At 42.6% G+C, this 20986-nt stretch overlaps 1 protein-coding gene across 1 annotated transcript; it reads left to right on the top strand.

The window, feature by feature from the left end:
• Positions 1-4241: 4241 nt before the first annotated feature.
• On the top strand, positions 4242-10638 carry tesmin (testis expressed metallothionein like protein). The gene is given in 6 exon segments (XM_069687037.1): positions 4242-4333; positions 4881-4934; positions 5814-5920; positions 8284-8411; positions 8647-8762; positions 10467-10638. Coding segments are annotated over 6 exon segments (669 nt in total).
• The last annotated feature ends 10348 nt before the right edge of the window (positions 10639-20986 follow it).

Below are 20986 nucleotides of genomic sequence, written 5' to 3'. Positions count from 1 at the left end.
AACAACATATCTATTTAATTATAAATTTTAAGCTGTTTAATTTTGGGTTTAATAATGAGTATTTAACAAATGAGAGGGATGTGGACAAGGAAATTGACTATTGTAGTCAATTTAGATCGTGTGACTTCAAACCTGCAGTGAAAACGGTTATTTCAGTAACAAGTTCACTATTATAACCTTTGTAGATCAAGTTCAAATTACTTATTATAATTAACGTATTTTACTAATATATGATTACAACAGGTTCTTCCATTGCAGCGGGATGAACAGCCTTGGACTAGATCTGAGCTCAACACGGGGGAAAGGGGATTATGTTAACACTGATGACCCCTCCTCAAAAGAGAGGGTCAGTCATGTTCACCCTGCCCCTGCAGGGACTCCAGTGTGGGAAGGACCCCCTTCAGGTGTCAGCATTCCTGGAGCAAGGCCCCCTCCTCAGCAGCACAGTATCCAGGGAGTAATGGTGGACCCACTCAGCCTAGGGTATAATGATTATTCATTCAGTATAATTTATTCATTCAGGGCATGAAGTCTAAATGTTGAGAATAATTTAAACTTTATTCTCAAACTTGTGGCTTTATTCATGATATTCAACTTTATTCTTATGTAGGCACATGAGAAAAACATTTTCCTTACTACATTTTTTATGTTTTGTTGCTGTCAGTCATTAGTAACTCAAAGGACACCTGACTTCATAATTTTGATGAACAATATGCTCAAAGAAGACATGTATATTGTTTCACACACTTTCACATGAATAAGTATTTCTAAATGTTGTGTTTAAGGTTCCACTGTCCATGTCAGTACTCCCAGTGTCAGGTGGCTGGTCCAGACTACTTCCAGTCGAGCCAGTGTCACCATCTCAGTGGGTAAGTTCTCATTTACTGAAGAGTGTAGAGGTTGTAAACCAATGTGACCTGATGGGGCCCTTCGACTGAACATGTGAGACAGCATGTCGGGTACAAGAAAACATGTTTCCAGTACATGCTTACATGTATTGTGCCATTAGCAACTTCTGAACTGCAACTATTTTTACTTTTGCACCATCTTCTGGTGAAATTATGAATAACACATGGACAAGGATGGACTGGTTTCACTTATCTCAAGCATGCACAAAATGTCACCGGGATTATTTGTGCCATCAGAGTCATTTGTAAGAGGCTGTGATTAAAGTCAAGAAAATGTTCTACACATTCTCGTTTACTTCTGAGTATGAACAGACCTCTGATGATTTAGAATATTAAAGTGATTTGAGGCGGCCCTGATTTCCTCAGACCTGCTCCTGGTTCATCAGACAGCAGCCATGTCAGCTCTCTTCCTGCTCCTTGGTTTACTTATGAACCTTTTCTCTGCGGCGTGATGCCAGTGAGTATTCAGAAGCATTTTCATGGATTAATACAGAAAATAAACACTGCCAATATATTGTCTATGTGTGTGAGTGTGTCCTGTGTGTTTTTAGGGGGACATCCTCTCACCTGTTGCCGGTCTCTTTGTACCACAGGCTGTGGGCCATCAACAGTTTCAGGAGCAACTGACTGAATATACATCCCACTACACACAGCCTGTAAGTTCTGCTGCCGTTCATTAATTTCAATCCATTGTTATTATTATATTATGCACAGAGGTCTCCTCCACTAAAAAAGTAACCAGCCTGATGATAAAAACCGTGAATAAAACAGTTTCATGTGAAGGTCGACAGGACTGCAGTTAGAGTGTTTGTAAGTGCACAGCTTGATGTTTGTCAGGATTTAATCAGTGCTCAGCGTTCATTAGGTGTTTACCAGGAGACGAATTATCCTCAGAGGTCTCCTCCTCTCCAAAGCAAACAACCCGACGATGATGATGAAGATTTCACATTAAGTACCAGACGCTCTGCAGAGGGGCTGCTGGGCGCTGGGAGCCGAGCTGCAGCCAACATTAGTTAGTTCACTAGCTGACTAGAACCCTTCATCCTGTTAAATGTTATTTTGGCAAAGTAGTAAACTACAAATGTTTTTTGATTAAGTGAGGCTGCAGCTTACAGCTCTTCATTTTCTGTCTGAAGATTGTTTTCTCAGCTAATAGTTTAGTTTACCAAAAACAGGAACATGTACAAATCGTCTGTTAGAATTTCTAAAAGTCCAAGGTGACCTTCTACAATGTCTCTATTTGTCAAACAGTCACACCCAACAAAGTCACTTTTTTTTTAAAGATGAAGAAAAATGAAAGTCTCACCTTATTAGTTGGAAAGAGGAAATGTTACGTGTATCTGCTTGAAAGTTGTCATTAATATATAATCACAATAGTTGCCAGTCTGAATGAATTAATTGACTTATCCAATTTGAATAGATGCATAAAGTCTCCCCCCTGTGTGCAGGAGCTGTATAATGTAGGTGGAGGTGGACAGGAAGTGATGGTTAACCCCCATGAGTCTGGACCTGTGTTCCACACCCTGAAACCTGTACCAATACACCGAGATGGCGGCTTCACTCAGGACAGAGCCGAGGAGCCGAATACATACAGTAGGTCACATGTTAGGTTTGGTTTAGTGCTGTGCTGGGGATAGAACACACCAGTGAGCAGACAGCAACAGAATGAAGGCGTCAGGTATGAATTTCACCTTAACGGTAATCCACATCACACACCTGACTCATTACTGCTTCATAAACAACTTGTCTCTGATCTCACTGCTCCCCCTTCTGGCCTGGAGGTCCCCCTGTCCAGAGATATTTAATCCCATCCAGTCCCAGGTGGTTGTGTCTGGAAACCCCCAAAAGGAAGGAGATCACATCCCCTAAGATAATAATGATTTATAAATACAGTTATATAGCTGTGTCACAGAGGCATACAGATAGTCTGTAGTATGTATTATATACATAACTCAGACAGATAGAGATTAAGCCTGAAAACTGCAATATGTCTTTTTAGTTTAAATCCAAATGAGAAATGAAATTCAGTGACTTAATAAATGACTCTGCCCCAGACGTTCTGGTCCTAACAGGAACATGGCTCACATATTAGACACAGAAAGGTGGCGCTGTTGTACAGCTCTGTGTTGATCTGAATCTCTCTCAGCTGATCACTAAACCAACTGAGCCTATTATAAAGAAAACTCCACACTGATCTCTATATAATACACCGCATCAATGCAAAGCTGCTTTGTACACAAAGTTTTATAGTGTACAGCTGCTAACATGAAACATATAAGCTCACAAAGCTACAGTGTTCCACTGTGCTAAATATAACACATGTTAGATATAACACATCATTCAAACAGAACACATGAATCCTTTTGTGTTTTTGCCTCGTGTTGAAAAACTACATTTCAGTATTTTGTTGATGTTGTTGATGTTCTTTTCAGTACACTGAATCATTAGGACCGCTTAATTATAAAGACTCCCACACACTGAGCTGAAACTGGAACATTTCCTCATTATTAAATAATAATATTTAATTTGGTTGGCATTAAATACCATATTTGCTGTTGTAAAAATGACTTGTATAAATGTGTAACTTGTAGGTGACAGGGCTGCTGTGGGCGACTTCATCAAGCAGCATTTAGTAAAAGCTTCAAATAGTTTCTCTTCAGGAGGAAGGAGGGAAAGAGTTCTGCAACCCATGGACTGAATCCGTCTGCATAACGTTCACAGGGTCCTATTAGTGAATGAATCACTGAATCATGAAGTGTTCCCTCTCAGTGAACAGAGCTGTCTATGAGTCCATGAATCACTCACTATGTATGTGACTGAGAGCTGAGCTGGTGAATGAATGGATCAGTTCAGGAGGTGATTCAGTTCATCTGTCTGTTAAACCACACAATACAAACAACTACATAACAAAACAACAACTATTAGAACTCAGTGCAGCTCAGTATATACATATATAACACTACACACAGAAACAGTCACTGTCAGAGGGTTTGGATAAGGAGGCAATAAAACCTGATAAGCACCTGTCTCTGGACCCAACAGGAAGTGGACATGAGAACAAATTCAACAGAACCTGAGTTAACCCGAGTCCAGAGAAGTGTATAATACCTATTATACACTGATAGATGAACTTAAGAGAACTCTGTAGTTATCCTTGTCATAGATACATAATATAATATAATATGTATGATATCTATGATCCCCTCTTCCTTTGTGTTTTTCAGATGTGAGCATGTTGACGACTCCAGCCCAGGTAAGAAAATGACATTTCTGCCATACTTGGACACAACCTGCCCTCGACCTGAATAGATTGTTCTGACATTATTTATTAATATGAAGCTTCCCCAGTACCACCAGACAGCCCGTTCCCTGCATGAGTCCAGAGGTCCGGCCCCCAGCATGCAGCCTCAGGCCCCTCCAGCTCGGTGAGTGAAGAAATGAAGACAAGCTGTCACAGTCATAGTAACACAATGTGTATGTGAAGAGTCTTCAGCACTGCCAGGCTTGTTATCAGCTGAGATACATGACAGTTACAATAGGTTCCCATAATGAGGAGATATAATGTTAAAAATAATAAATGTGTCAGACTGCAGCCTCGGTCGGTATTTTCCATCCAACACACAGCATGAACTGTTTCCAGATGACACTTGACATGTGGAAAGTTTAGTGTTGGTTGTTGTTTCTGTCTCGGCTGATAGAAATTCACCAACAATTATTTACTTCCTTAAACTCTCAGAAAACTAAGTGTAACCTCAGACGTGTAAAAGAAAGGGCAGTGTGCGGCTTCATTCATTAATAACCCGAGTGTCGATGGGTCCTTCATGTAATACATCACACCTGCAGGCGTCATGGTGGTTTTCCCAAAGATACAAAGTTTGGTAGAGTCATCATGTCCGTTGCTGAGTTCTCTTGTTTACATGAAGTTTCATGTAAGGAAGCAGCTCAGTATATCTTTTCCTTTTTCTGCTGTAGGTCTGTTGGAAACAGGAAACCCTGCCACTGCACCCGCTCCCAGTGCCTCAAACTGTGAGTGGACTTTCACGTTATAATCTTATTTAAAGCTGGACTATGTCAACATGATTCTAAGAGTCACAGTTATTCTTTGCCCCGTGTGGACTTTGTTTGTGTCGAACACAGTAGAAGACAACAGTTGACCATTTCACTATAAACTGCCAGCGTTGCTCTCTGAGGAATACCTCCCTCACCCCGCTCTCTGTCTCTGTTTGATATGCTTGAATTATAAAGCCGAGACGCTTCCTGTAGTAGCCACAGATTTGAGACAAACTTTTCAGCAGATACTTTGAGAAAACTCATCACTTTTATAAGCACCAGCACGTGCTGCCTTGATGACATGTTACCTATGTCTCAAGCTTCAGTAAACAAAAAGAGCTCAGGAAAGTTGTAGCAGCTCTGAACTGTAAGTTTAAGGTGAAATTAATTTTCAATTTTAAACATTTTCCTCAACCATCCATCATCTGTACCCGGGTCACGGGGGGCTGGAGCCTAGCCCAGCTGTCGTTGGGTGAGAGGCGGGGTTACACCTGGACAGGGAACCCACACATGCACGGGGAGAACACGCAGACTCCATCTTCTTCAAATTGATTTGATGAAATAGTTTTATCACCCAGCTCCTCTGGTTCAGACCAGTCAGACATACAGAGAAATTAAAATAAGTGATCCCACTGTGCTCTTTATGTTCACCTGAAAACATCAGGATATACTCCAATCCATAACATGCAATAAAATCGCCTTATTTAAGATCCTATTTAGCAGCTGTCAGTCTAAATCATTTACGTGTCTCTAACATATCTACTTCAAATCACTGATCATTCAGAAACTGAAGTAATGCACATTGTTTTGCCTTTATGCCTACATACACAGTGTTTGTGTGTTTGTCTTTTGCAGCTACTGTGAGTGTTTTGCCAACGGACTGATGTGCAACAACTGTGAATGCTCCAACTGCTTCAACAATGCAGAGCATTTGCTGATACGTCAGAAGGCTATTGAGGTGTGTAATGCTTCTGCTGAACAAGTTGATGTGTTTGTATGTCAAGTGCTCAGAGTCCGTGTTTCCCACAAAATGCGCCAGTGACAAGAAAGAGACAAAACTGCAAGCAGAAAAACATTGATACGATGGACCGTCACTGACTCAGCCTCCCTTTGAGTTTTGTTTTTTACACATGTTAATACGAGGCTGTCCAACTTTAAAAAAGGCAAGTCTACCATCAAGACCGGACTGTTAACTCACCCAGGTTTATTGTTTGTGAGTTTAGCTCGGCTATGTTTCCTCCTTAATCACACCAAAGGACTATACTGCCATTTACAAAGGTTTATTTATAAAGACCAAATCACAACCAATGAATCTTATGACTCTTTATAAATAGAGCAGGTTTAGGCTTTACTCTTTGTTAAATTATTTACAGAGAGCCAACATGCCACATGCTGCTGGTGCATCCTTCTGACTGACTGACTCCATTCAAAGCTGGCGCACATGTAGAGAGGACCTCCTGTGGCTTCTGTTAAAGACAGAAAAGATAAACCCTCATTCTGAGCCGGGAAAGCTCGGAGACTGTCAGAGGAAAGCAAAGCTCTAACTCACCAGTCAGTTCACTGTTCCTTCCTCTTTACCTCTCTGTACATGCTACTGTGATTAGATATATTACAGCCTTAGGCCCGGTAAATGAACATACAAGGAGCCTCATTCACCTTCATTAGACTTTAAAAACATCACACAATACAAACTGGGATGCAGACTAGAGCCCGTGCGTCTGTCCACTCCACCCTCAGCACACCTGCAGCTCCTTCCAGCAGTGAGACACACACGCACTGACTGTTCTCATTCACAGAACGGCAAATAAAGACGTTTTGTGAAGTTCCTTTCACGTCTCATAAAGATGTTAAAGTTACGTTGTTACGGTGCTACAGACAGACAGAGAGCGGAGCAGAGAGACAGCCATGTCACCGTGATGCTCCGTGTTGATTGAGTCCGGACCTGCGGACTGTTGGCTGAGCTCCAGACCGCTGCCCCGCGATAGACAGTCCATAGATCGTCCCAAATGCCCCAAACAGAGCAGAATAATAAGAATAGAAACACAGACGGAGGGCAGATCCTCTGCAGATACAGACACCAGCTCACACTTCTCCTGGATTATGATGTTGATTAAGAGGGAATATTTAATATGGAAAATCATGAAGCCTTTTATTACTATTATTAACAGCATCAGCCCCAAAAATCCAATATTGGTCGGGCTCTACTGCAGACTCTCGGCGCTGAGAGGGAGGGAGGGAGGGAGCGGGTGACTGAAGTGATGTATAACTTAGTTTGATCATGAAGCCTGATGCTCCTCTACAGCTCTGTGTATGAGGTACACAGCAGACTGGAGTCTCTGTTAACAGACAGAAAGAGCCGCGTGATTAAACGCTCTGTGTTATTAGACACTATGGTGACCTGATGCTCGTCATTCACAGCATGTGGAGACGGAGTTTATACTTTATAGTAACTGCGCAGAAATACGGACAGATCGTGACCTTATTGATTGAGCTACAGAGCATGAGAAACACACAGAACTGTGATCTCTCTTCAGTTAACCAACAGCGCATGTTACGTCGACTTTCATGGAGCAGCCGGTGTGACCAGTTTGCACCTTGGAGCCCTCTTAGGTTTCTTGCAGTGTGCATCGGGGTGCTGGAGGTAACCTACAGTATACATCAGTCTTCATGTAGCTGTGTTACATGCAGGATGTGTGACTGCTGTGTGAGCTGACTGCTGATCAGTCGGTCACAGCTGAATCGACTGTTTGTGGTGTTTGAGCTGCAGCAGACAGTGAGTCATGGAGAGGAGGGCTGACAGCATCGATCAGGTCTAATTGGTGCTTCGGTCGGGGTGACGGGTGTCACTCTGTTAGCCCATCTGATCCCTCAGAGCTGTCACTGAGAGACATGTTCAGTGTCACTGAGTCCCAAACACACTCTTGTGTTTTTGTGTCTTGTGAGGACCGTGTAATGATTTACATCTCCCTCGTAGAGGATTAAGAGGACTAAAGACAAAGTTACAAAGAGCTGTACGTGTGAGAGAGACCAGAGCTCTTCCCACAGTCACGCTGTAAAGAAGGCCTGTCATTATTCCTGATGTGCACAGAGACAGCAGACAGGATAGTGTTGGCATCTAGTGTTATATGTGACTGACAGGTCAGCTTTCTGAGCAACAATAATGGTCCTTTAATTGATCTCTGATGAGGCTAAGGAGCTCCTTGACCACGTTGTATCCAGAATTAAAGGACATGTTTGTTCCCAACACTCTCCTTCTTCTCTCTTTCTTACATTTTAACAGTTTAAATAGATCATTTCGCTGTTGTCATTCTGTAGTTACGGTCAGGTCGAAACCCTGACGCCTTCAGGATGAAGATTGTTGGAGGGAGGTCAGGAGAGGTCAAAGGTTGGCACAGCAAAGGCTGCAGCTGTAAACGCTCCGGCTGCCTGAAGAACTACTGCGAGTGCTATGAGGTTCTGACGCACACACACACACACACACACACACACACACGTTATAGAAATCATACACAAACCACGGTGTAGGCAGAGGGTGGCGTACTGAAGCCAGCGTGGAGTTACTCTGTGGACCCTTCACTTCTCTTCTGTAATTACCAATAAGGCTGCTTCTAGTGCGAAACCAGTAGTTTGTACATACAGGACAGTTAAAGTTTCCCACAGCGAGTTATACTGCTGTGTCTTTGTTCAGGCCAACATCAGGTGCACCTCCAGCTGTAAGTGTGACGGCTGCAGAAACTTTGACGACAGCTCAGGACTCCAAGAGAAGACGGTCGGTGACAAGGACAAGTGAGTCAGTTAGACACTGTGCATCGTGTAACACAGCGCTACAGCTGCTACACTGACATATTATTACAGCAGAGAAACTCACTGCCATGCCTACGATGTTCTCTGGTGGCATGTACCCGTGATTTGTTATATTTTCTATAAGTTTTCATCTAATGTCCTATCAAACCTTAGATGAGCTCCAGAGCTCCATCAGGAGCCAGCTCTGTGTAGAGTGCATCCAGCCGTACCTCATATTACCTGGCTGAAGTGTTTTTCTCCTGATCCCAGTCATTTGATGAGTATCTGTTGATTCTTGTACGTGTATTTTCATCAATGATTCAGCTGCACAGCATTTCAAGTACATCACATTCATAGAAAGAGTTTCTTTTTCATGATTTTTCACATATTGATAATTTACTCTTATTGGCTTTTAGCTCACCGGGCTTTTTTCCGTTGTTTGGTGAGTGCGGTTGTCGCTTGCGTTTCCCTGCTGTCTGTCTCTCCATAGATGACAGCAAAACCAGAGAGCCAGCCTTACCTGAGAGGAAAGGAAAAGATTGCAAATAAATAAGATAAATAGCATAAATGTACCGTGTCCTTCAGTGTTCTTCTGTCGGTAATGGTGCGATGTGTGTCTCTGTGGGCCGGGCTCTGCTCTGACTCTTACACAGACGGAGGTCAGCGGACTGGAAGAGAGACCGTGTTAAGCCGGAGATATACTTGCTTTTAACTGCACGTATGCATGATGGCTGCTGCGCATTCCCTGCGTCTGTTTGGCGCGTCAGCTCTGCACATCCCCAAAAATGAATGTGAATGTGAATAAATGTGACGGGTTCAACACAGCAGCAGGCAGAACGTTTTGAAGAAGAGCTGATAGAGTCCACAGTTATCCACATCTGTACGATGTGTCATTGCCACTGCACAGAGACAAACATGGCTGTCAAACAGCTGCAGACAGAGTATTTTACAAGTCTTTGTGGAAACCTGCAAAACTGTGCACAGAGGAGCATGTTGGAGAGACGGAGCGGGGACGCTGCAGACGGTGTGTTCTGTCCACCACACAGAAGCTGTTTCTGCTGTGAGCTCAGAGTGAACATCACAGTAACCTCCTCCAGTGTCTCCATGTCTGTTGTTTATATCGCGCACATACGGTAGTTTCACACGGCCTGAGCTCCTCTAGAGGTGTCCTCCAGTAACACGCGTAGTGCAGAGACAAGTATGTGAACAATTAGGTTCATGACACAGACGGTTGTGTACGCAAACGTAAGACCAAGCAGCAGGTGTATCTCCAGCTTTAGGGAGGTGGCTGCTGCACTCGTTTTGTCGCTACATGAATGCAGCAAAAAAAAACTACAGGGTGACAAATAATGTGAAACAAAGGATCAGCTGGGACTCAATTTACCTCAAAGTAACCAATAACAATCAGTATTAAATATGTATATTGGCCACAATACTGTTTTTTAGGATTGATAAGTTTGGAACATCCCAAGCAACGACACACTGGTTAAAGTGATCAAGTTAAACCAGAGATGTATCAGATCGTAGACAGTTCAGTGAGTCTGACTTTGAAGCAGTAAAACTCTCTGAAAACAGGAAGTGCTTTAGAAGCTGCTGAGTTTCTCTGACCTACACTGAATGAGGTTAGTCGTTACAAAATGAGCTTACGCACCATGTTCATGTGTATCTGTGTGTGTGTGTGTGTGTGTGTGTGTGTGTGTGTGTGTGTGTATGTGTGTGTGTCAGGTGTCCTGAGTCGGTGATAACCCTGGGTGTGGTGGAGACTGTGTGTGGATGTCTGCTGGCTCAGGCTGAGACGGCGGAGCGGGAGGCTCAGAGCTCCTCCCAGGCCGAGCAGATGGTCCTGGAGGAGTTTGGACAATGTCTCACACAGATCGTCAAGACCATGTTCAAGTAAAACACACACAGAGACACTGTGGAGACTTCTGTGGGCCGTACCTCCAAGCCTCACCTGGTTAGGACTGAAGAGAAACACCTGTGTCTTCACAGTGTGAAAGGTCACATGACAACAGATTTATTATTATTATTTTTATGTGCTGTTTTTTACGCTGCTAAGTTTTATTTTATTTTCTGCTTCTGATTCTAAACTCTTGAACATTCAGAGTTGATGTTGTTTTGAGGCCCTAACAGAGCTCCTCCCTGTTCTTTAAGTATGAGTACAAAAGAAGTGAGTGATGGGTACACAAGAATGTAAAAACTGTTCAAACTTTAACTTATTTATTGATTGATTTATTGATTCCTCTGTAGAAGGTTTAGTTATTTATTTATGGATTGACGAGCTTAAACAATAGCCTCCATATTTATTGATTTACAGGCTGAACAGGTTTCAGATAAAAGTAATATTTGTGCCATCAGCTGTTGAACAGTCAGGAGGAGGGAGCAACATGTAGGAACCAGTGTGTTCATTAAACTGGACCACAGGGTGTTGGATCTGTGAACAAGAGAATCAATGGTTCATAACTAAGTAACTGTATGTGTGTACACTTTATGGACAGCTTGTTGATGAGTTTATTGTTTTGTTGAAATGACAGGTGAAGGAGTGAAAGAGGGTCAGGGACTGAGAGGTGAGAGTGAGGAGCGAGGGTCAGCTGCTGGCGTCTGCTTTGAACTGAAACTCTTCAAAGTGTCTAATAACTCAGAGAGACACATTGTGATCTTTATCATACGTTTATTCTTGGGAGGCATGAGTGAGAGCGCCTCAGGTCATTTATAGTTAGTATTTTTAACTTGTAACAGTAGTCTGATTATCTTTTATGTTGGTGTCATGCAAACAAAGTGCTCAACCTTCATGGATTTAGCATAACTACAGGTTATTTTACAGCTTAGACCTTTCTCTCTCAAGCGGGGCAAATAAAACCGGTCATCCAGAAATCAGTGTGGATGAAGGTCATTTTAGTGAACACATCATCCCTTATGTTGTCACAGACCGGACAGCAAAACAAAACCCAACAAAACCTCGCTCACACAACCAACACAGAAACCTGCTCGCCTTTTAGCTCACGGTCATTTCCCTTAAACGTTACTGTGCACACAGCGATCTCTATACAGTATACATACACTGTTCTTATATGATGATTTATTACATGCTGAAATGTGTTGCTGTCACACTGATGTTGTTACTTTATAGTAAAACAATCACAACGTTTTTCTGTTTATGTGTTAAGGACGCAAAATTAGAAAATACATGAAGGAAATTGAAAAGTGCTGTGAGGATGTGGTAGAAACCCAAATGTTGTCTATGAAAACCAGTTAAAAAAAACAGTAGACAAACATAAAGGTAATAAAAACATACAAACTCCCCCCCGAGTCCCACACTGTACTCATTTCCTGTTTCTATCTGACCGACCCTGGGCTCCTGTCTGCAGGCGCTCCCTGTGTGAAAATGTACTTTTATTTCTTTTGTTTCTCTCTGTTTATCTAGTGCCCACTAATCGGTGAGTAATCCAGCCCTGTGTACACATGTTTTTGTTTTGCTTCATACTGTTGTCTTTGTATCTATCTATCTATCTATCTCTCTCTCTATATATATATATGTGCAGGAGGATAATGAAGGCTGCGGACAGACGCTCAGCTGTACCAGCTGCATGAATCAGGTCACTTCCTGATACTGGGAAACCTTTAATTGAGATGAAAACAGCAGCAACATGAAATACCCCAGACTGTAACTAACTGGGACAACATCTCTCACACACACACACACACACACACACACACACACACACACACACACACAGTTCACCATTCACACACACACCTAGGATCACACAGCAGCTCCATACTATTGATGTTCCTCTCTGCAGATCACGGTCGTGACGTCAGCTGTGTTTTTGTGCTGTTTTTGCTCCTCTAGTAAACAGGAGTCCTGCCAGGCCTCGCAGGGAGCAGATCGAACCCGATGATGCTGTGGGGGATATAAGAAGCCCCGTGCATCAGCCTAAACACACACACACACACACACACACACATGCTCAGCTGGCCCGGCTGCTCGCAGCAGATATGGTGAGTGAAACAAGTTTTTACTTTGAGTCTGACTCATGAGTTTTTTCTGAGCTGTGCCGTCGTCCGTCTGCTTATTAAAACCTTTAATAGTTTAGTAAAGTTATGCTCCTGATGATGTTTAACTTTTTACAATTGAAATGTTTTCGGTGACGTTTGTTTAATTTAATGTTTAAAATTGATCAATTCAATTACTTATTTTTACTTTTAGATTTATTATAACTTACCTCTCATCACCCCCAAAATGCAGTTCAAATAATTGTATTGACTTAATCATAAGTCATTAATGCTCATATGCCTAGTATATGCTGTTGACTTATATTATTTTGTTGTATTTGTTACTGATTCAATGTTTCTCTACAAACTGTCAAAGAAAATATTGTATTAAGAACAGAATGAAAGGACAAGAAAGGAAACTACTTAGAGAAGCTGTGACCATCAATATTTATGTAATTACAACGTGTGAACACTTTTCTCACACTGAATGCTGCTGTGCATATTTGATATATTAATGACATTTAATTAAGGTCAGGAAGTAAAATGATCAACAGTTAGAAGAAGCAGTGACATCAGTGATGAATATAATAAGAGAAACTACAACAGCAATGATCATATCGACCAAAGCAGAAGAACTCCAACACAGCCCGTCTGTGATCCCTGTGACACGATTTGACGCTGAGCAGTAAGTCGAGGTTTCCAGCTGAGACATCGTTATTATTCGAGCACCGCGTCGTTGGCTGCAGGCGACAGTGACTCCTGTGTGTTTGATCAGTTTGCTTTCAGAGAGGTGTTGATTCACCTGATGCTACCTTTGTTGTCTGTGCTGCTGTTGGAAAGTTTTTAGTTATAAAGTGTTGTAATTGTACAATCAGTAAATATTATGAACGTGTGATTCATTTGGTTATGATATGTATGTGTGGTCATTAGTTAGGTCACATGATGTCTTTGACACCTTTCTTTGATAAAATGTATTCAGTCAGCCTCAGAGTAGTTTGGTGTCTGACACTGTTACATACAAACACTGTGTCTTTCTTTTCTTTGCACTTGTGTGGCACAAAACATGCATTCAAATCGTGTAGTAGCAAAAGTGAGCAGTCATCCAAGGTGGACGTGTGTCAGTCTAAATATACACCTGAAAGAAGTGGAACAGAATTGATTGTAAGAAATGAGACGTGAGTCAGTTCCAGCACGAGCTGTTCAGGTATGTTCTGAACAGCTCGGTGACTTAGAGGGAGATAATTCAGTGTGTAACTCAGTGAGCCGGTGACTCAGTGGGAGATAATTCCTCTCTGTGGAGTCAGAACAGAGAAGAACCTGACTCTTTCCTTGTTGTTGCAGAAGATCAAAGTCACAGCTGTGTGGACGTGTTCTTTAGTCATCTCCTTGTTGGTAGAGTCCTGTCATGCACAGAAGGTAAGACTCTCAAGGTTCCACATGTTTTACTTGTTGCATGAAGCTCCGCCTCCTTATCAATAAACTCTTGCCGTCTCTCTCCTCAGCTGAACGTCCACTGGGGTCCTCAGTCCATGATGTACCTGAAGGGCAAACGTGAGTGAAACCACACGGCTGACCCTGTGCTCTCACTTTAGTTACTCAGGTGTCTTCAGGTGACCTGATATCCACATGGAATCTTCTGTATGTCAATCAAACACATACAGTGAATGTTTGTTTGTTTTTCCTCTTTATGAAGATTCATGTAAACTCGTCAATGCTTAAACTAGAGTTCCACTTGTCCAAACACCAGGACTTTGATCGCTTAAATTCATAAATACACATTTTGTAAAATTAAAAACTTTGGAGTCTCGATTCGATCAATCCATTTCCTAATTATTCAGACTAATATTGCAACACAAGTTATTCCATGATAGTTAATAGCTGGTCTACAGCAGACTCTTAATTATATTATTTACATGATCAAGCACTTCTGATTCTGATTCTGATCACTCGGCTGATCTCTTTCACAGACAGAAAGCTCGAGCAGAACCAGACGATTTAGTGAACAGCCATCTTTACCAACACACCAACAGATATTAACGTTTTATAATAAAATAAATATCAGTGCTTTTAGCAATAACAACTATCCAGCCATTATCTTCCTTACCCATGGTAGGGTCGCAGTGGTAGCAGACTAAACGAGTTAGCCGAGACGTGTCTCTCTCAAGCAAAGTTTTCCTGCTCCCCCTGGAGGATGCTGAGGCATTCCTAGGCCAGGTGGGATATATAATCCCTCCGGCGAGCTCTGGGTCTACCCTTGGGTGTCCTTCCAGTTGCCCAGGAGGCATCCTAATCAGATGCCTGAACCACCTCGACCGGCTCCTTTTGATGCAAAGAAGTATCGCGGTAGAAGAGTATCTGCCCCAAGCTTCCTCCAGATATCCGAGTTCTTTACCCTATCTCAAAGACTGAGGACAAGCTGCAGGAAACCACAGGGCTCCCCATGGTACACAATCGTGAGCCAAGTCTGCCAAACGTATGCGGACTGGATGAGCGTGCTCTCATGAAGAGTTGTTCCACAGTTCCATGGCCAGGACAGAAACTGCATTGTTCCTCCTGTATCTGAGGTTTGACGATCGGCTAGAGCCTCCTTTCAAGCGCGCTGGAAAAAACTTTCCCCAAGAGTTTCTTTCTTTCCAACATGTGATTATTAGCTTCAGGTATGGTGAACATGAGAAAAACTGATGCTTCCAAACACATTAATCTTATAAACTGTTGGTCAGATGCTAATAAGTCATTAGTATGGATGGATGGATATAGATTTATATGTGTGAGTTAAATCCTTTGTGTGGTTCTTGTGTTCAGACGGCCGGCGGTTTGTGTCAGATGATGACAACAGTGTTCTGAAGCTGCAGGATCTGAGGGGTCTGCAGGGCTGGTACGCAGCGCTCAAAGGTACAGTATGACTTCATCTCATCTCTGTCATTTCACATTTATAGAGTTAGTATCCTGTAAACCAGGGGTACTCAGTTAAACTTGAAAGAGGTCCAGGTAGAGATTTTTTTTTCTCAAGGTCCGGAACATCATAATGTCTGACCTGCGTTATGATTCAGTACCATACATTTATACATTTTTAACGTCTGTCTAATCAAATAAAGAAAATACAATTAGGCTAAATAATTTTTACAACAACACTGATAACTTTAACACAGAGCTCTCATTATTTAACAATGATAATTATGAATACTTCAATATTGGTAATGAAATAAAGTGTGTGTTTGTATGTTGGGGGGTCTGGGGGGTCTCCCCCAGGAAATTTTGAGTGTCAAAACCTTTAATTCCTGTATTTTTGGTTTATTTTATGCCCCAGTTTGTGATGGAAGTGTCTTTATTTGTAAATGAAAACAAATAATATAATGTCTGGTACTACTGGTAGTATAATGTTGTCCATGCAGAAATCAAATGAAAGAGAGACAGCTCTTCACTTAAGCTGCTGTCTCTCTGCCGACTGACAGAATTATCAACATTTGACCATAACAGGGGGATTCACTTTATATTTTATTTCATGTTTTGCCGAAATGCAGTTGCATTAGACTTTTTCTCATGGTGAGTCATAGTGAGTTTTAAAACAGGCAATGACTATGAAATAAATAACATTTATACGCACTGTACACTGACGGACTGCTGGAGAGAGCGAGAGAGAGAGGGCACTCTCGCTTTTGTTTTGAAATGCATGAATGCACTGCCACTGATGTGTACAGAGCACATCCTGATCCAACAGGAGTCATTATCAAACATCAATATGTATTACAGGGGATTCTAAGTGCATACAAGTTTATTAAAACATCTTCTGTGGAGCCATTAGGCAGCTAATAACGTGCTGTAATACAGTGTGTAACTCCTCATTCACTGTCAGAAACATGGTTTATATGTGCTGTGCTCTGCTCTGAATGCACAGTAACCATTGTTAAACATTCAACCAGGTAACTTCAGTGTTGTGTTTCATGTTCACCCCCATGCACACGAGTTATCTTCTTCATATTGTTAATCCATAAAGATTATACTGATGTGCACAATGTCCAATTTGTGTGCGTGCGTGCGTGTGCGTGTGTGCAGGCATCCAGAGGTTGCAGTCGCAGGACTTCAGTAGACCTCGTCACATCGTGAGCTCAGAGAAAGTCCTGGTCCAGTTCCTCCAGCAGAGATGAGACACAGTCTCACTGCAGATGCTCCAAAGTAACATTTCACTGCGACGTGTCCACAATAACACACTTCAGTTCACCTCCAGCAGCCACGGTCCAGTGTGTGTGTGATGGGCAGAGACCAAACTGGTGCTACAACCCGACTAGACAGTCAGCAAGGCATCATGAAAACCCTGCTGCTACAGTGCATGAATACGATGACCTGAGATATTGCTCAGTTTTACACTTTCCTCTGTGAACTGTTGTTTGCCTCTTTGTATGTTTCATGCATGATAACATATAGATATATATGTAAGTGTCTGGTTTTGTACAGAGTTCTGCTTGCTGTATATAAAGCAACAGAAACAGACTAAATAAATGACTGAAGATGCTCTTTACGCCTCGCTCTGTTGGCTCTCTCTAGCTGCAGTTTGTCCTTTGACCACCAGAGGGCAGCAGTATCTTGTAGAGGCCTGATGGTTGTTTTTCCATGTATAGAGAGAATATCACTGTTTCTTACTCTGAAGGTTTTTTTTTACCCGAGTGACAGAGAGCACTGTGGTGGACATGAAAACTGTCTGCAGGTAGGAAGAGTATCATTTATCATCACCTGCTCCCATTCAGTCTTTTTACAGCGAGTGTCTGCAGGCTGAGCAGAGTGATTACGTCGAGGGAAATATAACAAGCAAATATGTGTACTGTGTACTAAATCATGAAACAAAGAACTTAAGGAGAGATGAGAATATTTCTTGAGATTAATTCGAGCACATTCCAGCAGAGCCACAGCCTCCCTCGGCGGGACTAAGGGTCAGTAAGCTACTTTTCTGAGGCTTGGCTGACGTGTCCACTGACACTGTAAGAAATTTTGATTAAGCTTGTTTATCAAAGCAGCAGATTGATCCTTTCCTCTTTGTTTCTACGCAGCAGTGGCCGAGTTACTCTTCAAGATATGATGGTGCCTGACCATTAAGAGCTCTGTAGGTGAATAACTGCACCCTGTTTGGCTCAGCTCAGGACCTGACCCTAGCTCTGCAGGCCTAGCTTTGCGGTTGTATGTAGCCTACAGTAGGTTCTGACGGTGTCTGTATGAATAAAGGCTTTCAGCAGCTAGCTCGGTTTGTTTTCGCTCAGATCAGAGACAGAAAACTTCCACCTGAGCACTATGACCGCTCTGTTTCTCTCTCTGTGTCCTCTTCACAACCTCCACCACTCGGAGCCACATTTCCTCCGGCCATACAAACAGCCTCTATTAGCCTGACTTAGACAAACAGCAGCAGTGCTTGGTTTAGCTAATCCTGTAATGGATATCTGCTCTGTTTAGACTGATCACATTTCCAGTCAGAGCGAGCCTGAAGGTTTCATCACACTGCTGGAACCACTTTAGACCTCTCCTACAGCAGGAAGGCGATGTGTGAACTTAACCCTTCGTTCACCTCGATGAAGGTCTGCAACAGTTCCTGAAGGTCTCGCAGAGAGCGTGTGAGCAGCTGCTTACAACACGGAGGCAGTAACACGCGAACATCTCTCCTGGCTGCGTCCCCTCGTCTGCACGTCTGATGTCATGGAGACCTCAGTCTGCTCTGCCGCTCTGTCAATACACGACCTGGAATGAATGTTGATGTTAAAGCGGAGAGGACGGTGCACATTCCTCTCGCTCATGGATCAATGTTTGTGACGTGTTCATGTAAAGATGGATTTTCTTTATGAACTAAACTTTTATATTATATTATATTTTATATGTTTATAAGGGGACAAGTGAATATTAACTTTATTTACTTCTTTCATAATATGTGTGTTTTGGTGAGGCCTGTTATAATGTTTAGTCTCACTGAACAACAGGTGAGGGGTTATTGATTCCACCTGAAGCAACTTGGCCCTGATTACAGAGCTCCAACCTGATTGGTTCAAGGAAGCAGGTACCCGGGTATAAAAGGTGAGGGGGAACAGCAGACTGGTTGGTCTGTGTTTGTCTCTGAGGCCGTGAGCAGAGACTGTTTTGTTGTACGGCCGGCCGGTTTTCCATCCTTCCCGCTCACACTGCCTGTGAAGTACAACATCTGACATCCCCACATTACATAGCGCTCTGTGCTATAAATCAACACTCTGTTATTTATTTAAAAGAGAGCTCAAAGAGACATTGTCTTAGATTCAGGGTGTGAACCAGGTGAAACAATAAAGAATGAAAGAAAGGGGGGTTACCAAGGAAACAACAAGAAACAAGAGTGAGCGAATAAAAAGGAAGCGTACGCTCATGAAATAAAACAGATGATTGTTTTGCCTTTCAGTAATACTTTATTTATGATCATCTTATTTAATCTCCAGAGGACATTCACAGTTTAGTTACAGACTCTGCAGACAGCAGCCTCCATCACCTGACTCCACCTGCTGCCCCGAGCTGCTGCAGCTACATCGCACAGGACATCCAAAGAAACACAACAACCCTTATTCTGAAAGGCACTTCCTTTGTTTTCTGACCGGCTGTCGTGATGTCATCAGGCTACACACGGAGTTCAACAACGAGAGGTTTGGCAGCATGACTGTCACCAGCACGGAGCGGCTGTTTCTCCACCGCCAGGCGTCAGGACCGAAGTCTATCACCTGCTGACCTCATCATCAAACCGATCCAGGGACAGGAGGTCAAAATACGACAAAGGTCATCTGCGTCTTTATTCAGAGTCAGATGAGAAGTTAAGTATTAGTTTCATCTCTGTTCGTAAAGACTGACAGCAGGGGGATCTGAGGTCAAAGGTCAAACCTTCAAAAGCTCCATATCTGTCTGGAAGAGGCCGTACACTCTGTGAATACCAGCTTTAAACCAAACCACATTCCTTGGACAGAGCTTGCTTGGGACAGCCCCACGTCACATATATTTAATACACGTGTTAGCCCATGTAACTGCAGTGTCAGCTGAATCTTACAGGCTGAATGAAGGAGCCACTTACTTTTGATTTCAACACAGACAGAGACAGGTAGAGAGTGTTTGCACAGAGTGAGGCTGGGCGCTCCGGTCCACTGTGTGCCACATGCTCTTTATTTGCTCTAAAATGACCTCACATGTCCATCAGTGTTTGTCTCCAGTATTTCAAACCCTGCTTGTTGGTGCGATCACAGGTACCAATCATATCACAGCAAGGATTAATGATCTGTGCACATTTCAGCCATGGGAAGCACACACCCAGAACCTCAGGATGGTTCCTCATTAAACCAGAAACATTTAAACATGCATCCATCACAGACTAAAGCAGAACTATCAGCTTCCTCTGAAGAGACTTCATGTCTAATGAAGCACTGAGCGGTGTGAGCGCGCTCAGCCGCCTGTCACTCACTCTGCTCCTCTCTTTTACATTTAAAGTATAAGAATAAGAAAAATACTCTCCATATTTTACACGTTTTATAAAATGTTCTTCTACATAAAAACTTCTCCCAGATAATCACGTTTCTTAATCTCATATTTACATTTATATTTGACAATAATATGCGTTAAAGTGTGCGTCTGTGTGTGTGTGTGTGTGCGTGTGTGTGGTAATCAGTTGTTGACATCAAACTTCATTTCTCTCCTGCATGTTGCACATCAATGGTTTCTGTCTGAACATGAAGCTAACATGCTTAAAGCAGCGCTCTCAGTCTGACCAGTCTGATCGATCGTATCTGAGTAGTGATCAGAGTTTTAATCTCTGCACAGGATGTTTGACACTTTGCACTTCTGTACCTGTGTGAGCAGTTTGTGGAAGCGACTAGATAACTGCTCCGCTCCAACCTCCAGCCAATCCTTCCATCAGGTCATTTTAAATAACTTTAAGTAACTCTGTGTAATGTTTTTAAGTGACCACGAGGCGTTAAACTGTGATAGCAAGAGAAAAAGTAGACACTATTTTGAAGGGGCTGGAGAGCAGGGGGAGGTTTCTATCTGATGTTCAGCTAAAGAAGCTCTGATTGGTCGATTGTTTTTCAAAGACTCAGGGGAGGGTTTTGGGGCGGGGCTACCTGTGATTGCAGATGCTTTGGTAAAAGCAGATTTTTAAGAATTAAAGAATTAGTTTGAAGCCTGTTTCTAGCTAGCCAAAGTTAGCATCCATATTCATATCAAAGTTACAGAGAGTTATGGATCTTGCTAACCAGGCTAATGCTATCAGT

This window comes from Semicossyphus pulcher, unplaced genomic scaffold (assembly GCF_022749685.1).
Source record: "Semicossyphus pulcher isolate SPU_LCO1_2020_fin unplaced genomic scaffold, fSemPul1.0.p SCAF_8, whole genome shotgun sequence".
Lineage (NCBI taxonomy): Eukaryota > Metazoa > Chordata > Actinopteri > Labriformes > Labridae > Semicossyphus > Semicossyphus pulcher.
Note: the sequence above shows the minus strand (reverse complement) of the source record. Positions and strands in the feature narration are given on the sequence as shown.